The 9,745-nt window shown below is 49.3% G+C and overlaps 1 protein-coding gene across 3 annotated transcripts; it reads right to left on the reverse strand.

The window, feature by feature from the left end:
• Positions 1–2,539: 2,539 nt before the first annotated feature.
• Positions 2,540–6,411, reverse strand: HEY1 (hes related family bHLH transcription factor with YRPW motif 1). 3 transcript variants are annotated; one of them, XM_055286582.2, is made up of 5 exons: positions 6,091–6,411; positions 5,740–5,815; positions 5,534–5,617; positions 5,176–5,257; positions 2,540–4,289 (listed from the first exon to the last, which is right to left on the reverse strand). In XM_055286582.2, the coding sequence occupies exons 1-5, from the start codon at positions 6,177–6,179 to the stop codon at positions 3,706–3,708; spliced, it is 915 nt and encodes a 304-aa protein (XP_055142557.1). In that variant the 5' UTR covers positions 6,180–6,411; the 3' UTR covers positions 2,540–3,705. The 3 variants fall into 3 exon arrangements, with proteins under 3 accessions (XP_055142557.1, XP_055142556.1, XP_055142558.1); XM_055286581.2 differs by having other exon boundaries at positions 5,522–5,617; positions 6,091–6,389; XM_055286583.2 differs by lacking the exons at positions 5,176–5,257; positions 5,534–5,617; positions 5,740–5,815; positions 6,091–6,411 and adding an exon at positions 4,728–5,145.
• Positions 6,412–9,745: the final 3,334 nt, after the last annotated feature.

Here is a 9,745-nt window from a genome sequence, read left to right on the forward strand (position 1 = left end):
TTAATTAGTGACCAACCAATAAAAATTGGACAATTTCACATAAAAAATCCAAATTTGGAGATGCCCTTGGAAACTTGAAAGATCTGCTAACGCTGGACTAAAATTTCTGCATAGGAACAATCGGCGAGACCCTTCAGCCAGACCTGGAGACAGAACGGGTGCTGGGAATGTGTGACGTGCTCCCTGGGTCATCACTCACCTGATACCACTGCATTCCTCCCCAGTAGTGCCTGTCCCTGTCACATGCACCTGGGACCCTCACCCGGTCCAGCCACTTTATTTGACAGATGAGGAAAGTGGGGTTCAGAGAATCATAATGACTTATCCAGTGTCACCCAATTAGATAAAAGCAGGAGCCAAAATTCTGGTCCCCTTTCCAAGATGCTCTCAGTCCCTGGGACTCCAGTTGTAAATGAAATTGGGCCATATTTGGAGCAGTGTTTCAGGTGATATTAGCTCTGAAGTGATTTTAATTATAAATCATCACTAGAAACTAATGAAGGCATCAAAGCTGTGATACTGGTATAGATGGGAAGGGCTGGGGAAAAGTATAACTAGGAGATAAAACATTTCCTGAGGGATTTCAAATTTAAGTAATCTATATTTAAAATACCCTGATTTTAGTGAGTCACAGAGTGGGGCAATGAAAACCTGGATAAAAATCACATCCTAATTTAACTAGGCTGAATAAATTGGAAACAATTATTCCTTGGATTTTTAGAGGCTTTTTTAAATACAAGAATTCTGCCCATCTATCTACTTCATCATATTAATTCATGGTAATACATTAAATGAAAATAAATGAGTAATTATTGAAGCCCTTCAAGATTCTTTATAACCAATGATTTATTTTCTTTATAAGGTAAACTTATGCATTCTCTGAAAAAATTTGTTTACACAGGTAGATGTATTATAAATGTACATGTAATACAAAAATATGCTGGCCCTGATAACCCTGGTGTTATTTTTTTCCTAATTGCATCAATTCGGAATAGAAATGGGAGTTTTCCTAAATTAATTTTTCTATACACTATTGGTACATAGTCATACTCCATTCTGCTTCCTAGGAAGCTCACACTCTACCTGCACCATCCTCAGATACTTTTCACCTTGAAAGGCCTTGAAAAGAAACCAGAATATTTCCATGGAAAAGTGTGTCATCCGGAAATGACCGGCCAGGCCTCCCGCTAAAAGAAAAAAGTACTAACCAGATATAGCTATCATTGATGAGACAAGTGCAACATGCTACATGTTTTACAGTTCCACAGCTCTTTCAGCAGAGCCAGCAAATGAGAGGCTTCACTTCTTACCACATTAGCAGCCATCTAAACCTACGTAACAGTAAGAGATAGTCGAAGTACAATGCTGTTCAGTAATGCTGTAATGTCATTGGAAATCGCGGTTGCTAAAATTAAACTGACACTTGGCAGAAATTAGCATAACACTTTCCATCACAGCCTTATGACAGAAAGAGTGTCTGCGTGGCACAGGCAATGCTGAGAGCAGAGCTGTGCATCACAAGAGGGATCAACATCTGAGGCCATGCAGAGAAAGCTTTGAAGGGATTGGAAACCCACAATCACAAAAATGCCACAGTCTCTCATCCCTTCACAGGGACACTGAAGTCGGAGCTCAAATTCAAACTCCAAACTTCTCTTTGCCTTCTGACTGTGTTTTTTCACCAGATGGGAGGAGGAGCTCCGTGTTTGGGCAAAGCAAAGGAAGGCTTTATTTTATCATCTGCCAGCATGAGTTTTCTCCTTCTCCTCTCCACCGCCCTCAGGATCAAGACGAACTCCTTAGGAGCACTCATTAATTGGCAGAGGACTATTTTTAAGGCAATGGGAAGACACTCCTCTCCCCCGGGGCCCAGAATACATCCTCCATGCTGGCAGTGTTTTGTTCTAACCTAAAGCATATGTCAGCTTCCTCACTACACAGCTCAGGAGTCCAATGCAACTAAAGAGTTACATTCCTTGGAAATAAGACCAGTGAAGACTCCTGGAGCTGTGCAGGTGCAGAATTACAGCCTGCCACTGCTCATCAGGCCACAGATTCCCGAGCCCCTGCACGGGGTCTCAAGGATAGCAACATTTGGGTCTTCTTGTTTTGCCATTTAAAAAAGTTAATAAAAGAAATAAATTTCCATTCTCTCAGCATAGAAATGAGCACATAATAGGTACTCTCAGTAAGTATTTGTCAGATAGTCAACACAGTTTTAAAATATTTCATCCAAGCTCCTTTCAACCCCTGTCTCAGTGTGATTTCAGCTTTCCTAATCCACAGATGGCCAGTTTAGGGCCAGATCATCTGACATGAGAGCAAAAGGGCTATGTCCCCTTGTAGGAGGCAGGGCAAAGTTCTGCATTGTAATGAAGTCACCTTATTCAATGGCACGAATTCACACAGTTTAGAAGTCCAAGAATAATGAAACTGGTAAATATACAAGCCAATGAGGCAAAATGAAAACCAAGGAAAGTTTATCTTTTCTTAGCCAAGAGGGGGAAAGGCCAAGGTATGTAAGGCATACACCACAGAATACTTTGTTCTTTCTTTTTTATTTAGTCACAACACATCAGTACAATAGAGGTCAAACCAGTTCAGTGGAGGTCATTTAACTACACCTGCTAAAAGAATAAACCTGAAAAATGATATTTTATAGCCCAAATCAAATTAAATAAATCAAGGAGAAGGAGGCAGGAAAGCCCTTTTAAATGCCTTGGCAACCACAGTTCCATGCACCAAAAGGAAAACTCACATAAAAATTTCCAGTTAAAAGAAAATATGGCAGTTCCAGGAAAATTAGGTTATGCATTTAACAGGTTCCACTGCACTACTCAATTGACCACTTGCACACCATGATCGCTTATCCATGTTAACATTTGTGAATTTGAGATCCGTGTGATTAAAAATTCATTGCATTGCTGGGGCTGGTAAATGCAGGCGTATTCTATTCAATTACCTTCAGTTTCCTTTCCACCAACACTCCAAATGAGACCTAACCTATCAGCGGCTCTCTCCTAACTAAATCAGAACTGCCAGTCCTGGCAGATACCAGCAGCTGGTCAGATGGATTCAGGGCCACCAATAGTTTGTACATTCACCTTTCTGCTATAGGAGGCAGAGAATTTACTAGTCTTCTTTCTTGGATAAAGCTGATCATCTGATTTGTCAACGCTTTGTTCAGAAATATAAAATTCAATATAGTTCCCCTCCCCCCAAAAGAATATTATTTATACAACACCTTAATCTGTCAAAATATTAACAAACAGAATCATGTTAACATTAAGCATAGTGGTTTGGAAAATTAATTCTAAAAACAGACCATAACTATACAAGGAGAAAAACAGACTAAAAATACTAAATGTTAAGATTCCCCAAATTGAGGCAAAAACGGAATCATTCTGGTTTACAAAGTAAATTAGGCACAGTAAAAACCTATCACAAAGTGTTGGCTTATACTCACTATTTCAATTTAATGTCTTGAACAAAATTTAACAACTAGTTTTTAAAAACTGCTAATACATGACATGATGAAAAAAACATTAAAAAAGAAAAAAGTAAACCAACAAACCTTTAGTCTCTAAAAAAAATTATCTGAAAGTGTACCTTTTTCCTTTTACTGACGACTTTAAGGTGATGTTGGCAACAGTCCAGCCCAGCTGGGATTTTAAACTTTCCCCTCCCTCATTCTACATCAGTTCTTTAAAAAGCTCCAATCTCCGTCCCCCAAGGTCTATAGGGCTTGCCAAGGTTCGCAGCCTGCGTGGGTGCTGAAGGACTCAGTGCATTGGGAGACAGTAAGTGGAAGGAGCCGAAAGAGAAGGGGAAGGCCGACAGGGAGGCCACTGAGGAGAGCAGAGGCGGCGACAGTTTGGAGGCGGAGGTGACCACAGGGAGCACCGGTCCGAGGCTGCCGCTAGGGGGCGCTCGCAAAGCAGGCGCCTCCGGATGTGCCGAGCCCAGCCTGCCCTGGTGGTGCGGTTCCGTGGGTGAGGCCGTGCTGCCCGCGTTCCCATGGCCGTTCTGGGGCAGCAACAGCGGGTGCGCGATGTGCGGGTGATGTCCGAAGACGGTCCCCCAGGGAATGTGTCCGAGGCCCGCGTGGGCGCCGCTCGCGGCTTCCCGCTGGGAAGCGTAGTTGTTGAGATGCGAGACCAGTCGAACTCGAAGCGGGTCAGAGGCATCTAGTCCTTCAATGATGCTCAGATAACGGGCAACTTCTGCCAGGCATTCCCGAAATCCCAAACTCCGATAATCCATAGCAAGGGCGTGCGCGTCAAAGTAACCTAAAGAACAGAACAAAAGAAAAATCTCAGGGCTTTGCCCGTTTCCCTCATTTCTTCAGTCCCAGAGACAGCCCTTCCTAGCAGATACCTGCATCCCTTAAAACACAACAGTCAAGGGTTCTTCCGAAAGTCTAAATATTTTGGAGTCGACGAAAATCTTTGCATGAATCAACATAAGCAGAATGTGTTTGCTAATGCAAGTTCAAAGCCCAATTAGAAGCTGCAGAGCAGAAATTGGAATTATACCCTACCAGCAGATGAAACTATGTTCATTCCTTTAATGTTTTCCCTCAACAACAACAAAAAATACATCAAGGACAGAGAAACCACAGAGCAGTGAAATTCATTAGACACACAGATGTAAGTTATCATCGCGGAGCTTTTAGGCACTTGGACCTCAGTAAAGCATTTTCCTGCTGGAGAGACAGACACACAGACCTTGGTCTCCTGTTAGGTTTCCTCTACTTAACCACAATACATTTCTTTCCTCAACAGGCATGTGGCAGCACATTTTTTTTTTAAATCCCATATACCAAAATAAGACCATATATTGTTTTTAAATGCTTTTTCTCAAAATAGCAATGGACAAATGTGAAAGCTACCTGATCTGAATCAGGGCTGTCACAACTTTTGAAGACCTCACAAATAATAGGTATTTTTCCAAAAGATGCACTAGCTCAATCTGCAGAGGGTCGGGGTGGTGAGTTCACTGGAGAAGATTCTATGTGCATCTGAAAATGTACTGACACGGAACTGCACACACCACACACCGTTCTCTCCCCACCCCCAAAGAAAAATCAGGCAGCTACTGCACCAATCCTGGCCTTCAGCCGCTGCTCACTCTATGCCAACCACTCAGAGCCCCCACTAGGTCTAGGAGATGTACCTTTCCCTCCTGCCGTATGCAGCATTTTCAGGTGATCCACAGTCATCTGCAGGATCTCGGCTTTTTCTAGCTTAGCAGATCCCTAAAGATGAGAATGGCAAAAGATTGATTTGGCACAAGTTCCTTTGGGGAACAACTTAAAATATGCAAACAGATATACAAATATATATGCTTTGTAAGTCGTAAAGCATGGACTAAAGCAAAATCAGTTGTCTTCACAAAATATGCTGGCATCTGTGTACGAATTCATCTAGGCACAAGCAACACAGCTATTTTCCAAGGCGGATGAGATTAATGGGGGGAAGATTCAGAAGGTGCAGATAGCTATGCTGAGAGCTTTACCTACTTGCTCCATTACCTGCTTCTCAAAAGCACTGGGTACCAGCCTTCTCAGCTCAGACAAACTGTTATTGATCCGGTCTCGTCGGCGCTTCTCAATTATCTGCAGAAGGCAAGCAAAACAAAGGAAGGCATTACCATTACGACTGTAAATTTCAAAGACAAAAAGGTGATTATTTCCATTAATCAATAACAAAAATAAAAGGAGAGTGTAAAAAGACTCACTCCTCTCCGTCTTTTTCTGGCCAAAATCTGGGAAGATGTAGTTGGGGACATGGAACCTAGGGCCGAACTCAAGTTTCTGAAAAGAGAAAAAGAACAAACAAAAACTGAAATCGCCGTTAAACGAGGAGAGGTGATCTGAGAGGTCACCCCCACACCCTCCCCGCACTCAGACTTTTTTTGCCACTTGGGCTGGAAGGCGCCTAGGGGTTCCCTGGCCGCAGGCTGCCGCCAGCCTGCGACGCGCGGAGGTCAGCGCAGGGCACCGGCGCGCCAAGGGTCCTAGCCCGCTGTCACCGCGGCGGGCCTTCGCTCGCCTCCCGCTCTGGCTCCGCTCCGCCGCCGCCAGCTCACCCATTCTCGTCCGCACTCTCCTTCTCCACCTCGATGGTCTCGTCCAGCTCGCTGTCCGAGGAGCTGTACTCGGGGTGAGCTCGCTTCATGCTGGCTGCCGGGGCGATCCAGGGGAGGGTCGGCGCGGCGGGCAGGGAGGAGTTAACTACAGCGGCGCCTCTCCGCTCTCGGCTGCTCGCGTTCCGCACGCACTGATCCCGCTCACGCTTCGCCTCTGGTTAAAACTCAACCATCCTTTCCCACGCTGAGCCCCTTCCCAGGGCCCTGGGGAGGGCGGGGGAGTGGGGAAGGCGGGCGAGGGGGCGGAGAGGCGGGGCGGCAGCTCCACGGCAACAGCCGCCCCCCGGCCAATCCGGTTTCTCGCGCCGCTGATTGGCAGCTGCTCCGGGGAGGGGCGGGAGCGAGACCGAGGGCGCGAGCGGACCGCGCCCCCGCCCTCCGCGCCCGCCCCTGCCCGGCGGCGGTGCGTCGGCTCCGCGGGGGCTCTGCCGGGCCTGCACTCAGGGGAAAGAGGAGGCGCGGGCGGCGGAGAGGCGCGGGAGGCCGGGCCGGGACACAAGCCCGCCGGCGGCCGCGGCTCCTCCCTGCCCCGCGCGCCCCGATTGGCCTGGCCGCGCGCCAGGGCCGCGCCTGCAGCGCCGCCGGTGAGCCGCACGCGCCGCGGGCCGTGGGAAAGTGCCGGCGCCGCGGCCGCCAGCCAATCCGGGCGGCCGGCGACGGCGACGGCGGCGGCCGCGCTGGCGGCGGCGGCGGCGGCGCTGGGCGTCCGCATGAATGGAGAAGAATGGGCAGGCGGGGAGCCGGGCCGCGCGAGGGCGCGCCGGCGGGGGCTGGGCGGGCGCGGGCCGGGCCCCCAGTGTGAACCTGTAATCGGAGCCCGGGCGCCGGCAGGCCTCGGAAGCCGCCGCCTACCGCCACCGTAAATCTCGCCCGCGTGGCCTCCAGTGCCCGGCGGCTGGAGGCGCGCGCTGTTGGTGGGGCCGTGCCGGGTGCACCTGGCCGGGCTGCGCGCCGGCGGCTTTGCGGAACCCGCAGGGAGCCGGGAGAGGGGGCGCCGGGCGCGTCCACAGTGGCCATCAGCCCAGGGGCCGGTCACACGGAGGAGCAAGCTGTGGGCTCAGGGGACGCTCTTTTTGATTTCTGGGACCGAGGCCGCACAGGCAGCCAGACTCGTTTCCGCAGGGGCTTCCCAGCCGCGGAATGGAATGAATACCCCTGTGCATCTCATTTCCGGGGAAGTGGAGCACTTGTTTTCTCGGCTGCCTTGGGGAAAAAAAAAACCCAACGGTCCCTGGGGATAATCATTATGCTGGGATTTTTTGTTGTTCTCCCGCCGCCCCCCGTCCCCCCCTCCCCCCCCGCCCCCCCCGGCAGCCAGATCCTCTCAGCGGGCGACAGGGTGGCGGTGCTGGCGTTTGCGTCTGAGGCCGGCCTTGCTGAGGGAATGCACGTCTCTGGCCCCAGACACACACCTCTGGCTTCGGTGGCTTGGCGTGGCGTGTACTGGGTGCTACGTGAAGTCCCCCCCGAGTCCACTAAGAAGACAGAATTTTTTTAAAATACAGTTGTAAATCTCGAAACTGATTTCTGATTCCAGAAACAGAATGGTTGTTTTAAATTTGAAAATCCGGTCTTCTGTCCCTTACAAAGGTGCAGAGCAATTCGCATTCGTCTCATACCCACTCTGGAGCTTGTAGTCCTGTCTGTGAGGGAAAGCTTAATATCCATCGGTGAGGATAACAAAAGGCGCTTTCTCTTTGCAAAAAGCTTCCTGGTTTCTAGACTTCCTTATTGATCTCAATGCCATCTTTTTTTTTTTTTTTTTTTTTTTTTGGTATGGAGTCTCACTCTCTCGCTCAGGCTGGAGTGCAGTGGCACGATCTCGGCTCACTGCAACCTCCACCTCCCGAGTTCAAGCAATTCTCCTGCCTCATCCTCCCCAGAAGCTGGGATTACAGACGCGCGCCACCATGCTCAGCTAATTGTTTTTGGTATTTTTAGTAGAGACGAGGTTTCACCATGTTGGCCAGGCTTGTCTCAAACTCCTGACCACAGGTGATCCGCCTGCCTTGGCCTCCCAAAGTACTGGGATTACAGGCGTAAGCCACCGCGCTCGGCCTCAATGCCATCTTAACACACCCTGGATGCCAAGCACTCTGAGGGGCCGGCCTGGGCCTAATCCATAGTTCCTCTCTGGGCACCCCCATCCCCCCATCACCGCCCCCAACGGGAAATACAACCTCCTGGCTCCCGCTGAAGCTTATTCCACTTCACATCACATCCAGCCCTCAGCCATTCCATGCAGCCCCTCTGCTTCCCTGTCTAGGCTGGGCCCTTCCATCAGCCATCCTGGGTTTGTTGTTGCTGGCACCCAGACCTGTGGCTTCCCGAAACTCCACCACATGCTGCCTGTGAGTTGTTAGTCCAAGGTCAATCCCACCACCCGGCTTTCTCTCTGGAAGTGCAAATTTTAAGGCTCCTTCCTGGCCCTCCCAGTCTTCAGGGCATCCATCACTGCTCCCTGCCTCTTCCTTCCCAGAAACTGATGGTCCAGGCATAGGAAACCATCCCACCTGCTCTCCTCTGCCTTCCAGAAGTCCCTCTGACCTTCCATTTCTTTCCCCAAAGTGACAGGCCACCCTTCCCCAGAACCAGTGTGTCTACTTCCCCTCTGGCTCTATAAATTTTCCCAGCCTCTGGCACCTACAATGAGTCAGACTTTCCTGCTTTGGCTCATTTCTGCTGCCGTGGAGAGGCGTGGACAAGCTGCAGATGTTGAGTGAGATGAGACCGGATGGGGTTAGGGACGCTTAACTCTACATTGGCATCCAAATGAAATATTGCTCACATGTTCATGATTACTTTTCTGTCGAAAAGGAGGTTCTCTATGGCCAGGCGCAGTGGCTCACACCTGTAATCCTAACACTTTGAGAGGCCGAGGCAGGAGGATTGCTTGAGTCCAGGAGCTCCAGATCAGCCTGGGCAACATAGCAAGATCCCTATTTCTTAAAAAAGAAAATTAAAAATTAGCCAAGCATGGCATGCACCTGTAGTCCTAGCTTCTTAGGAAGCTGAGGTGGGAGGTTTGCGTGAGGCCAGGAGTGCTAGACCAGACTGGGCAACACGGCAAGATCCCCATCTCTAGAAAAAACTTAAAAATGAACCAGGCATGGTGGCCTGTGTCCTACCTACTCTGGAGGCTGAGGCTTGAGCCCAGAAGGTCGAGGCTACAATGAGCTATGATCATGCCACAGCACTGCAGCCTGGGTAACAGAATGAGACTCTGCCTCTAAAAAAAAGTAAAAATGAGGTTGCCCTGCTTCTTAACTTTGACTGATTTTTCAATGCTTCCAATAAATACGTATTCTTCTATGCGCCATGTACTGTGCTAGGGCCTGAAAACACAAAGGTGACCCAAAAGTCATCCATCCTGCACTCCTAGAACTCACATCCTAGGGAGAAGCCAGAGAATACACAGTAAAATAGTTATGGATGCTCCAATCCTTGGAAGCACTCCTTGGTAAGGAAAAACGAGGGGGTGAGGATCCTTTATGAGGTCTGGGAAGGCCTGTTCTGAGTTTGGAAGGGACTTAAGATCAAGAAGAGGTGAACTAGGTGGTTCAGTAATAACCAGGAAGGAAGGGGTGGAGACCCC

Source organism: Symphalangus syndactylus, chromosome 7 (genome assembly GCF_028878055.3).
Source record: "Symphalangus syndactylus isolate Jambi chromosome 7, NHGRI_mSymSyn1-v2.1_pri, whole genome shotgun sequence".
NCBI classification, from domain to species: Eukaryota; Metazoa; Chordata; class Mammalia; order Primates; family Hylobatidae; genus Symphalangus; species Symphalangus syndactylus.

Bases quoted from the DNA above. Each gene is read 5' to 3' on its own strand.
- HEY1 (XM_055286581.2), bottom strand. From the start codon at position 6,179: ATGAAGCGAGCTCACCCCGAGTACAGCTCCTCGGACAGCGAGCTGGAC. The intron at 5,618-5,739 runs GTGAGTCTTTTT...TGCCTTCTGCAG, and splicing joins CCAGAAAAAGACGGAGAGGA to ATAATTGAGAAGCGCCGACG. The intron at 4,290-5,175 runs GTACATCTCCTA...TCTGTTCTTTAG, and splicing joins GCATACGGCAGGAGGGAAAG to GTTACTTTGACGCGCACGCC.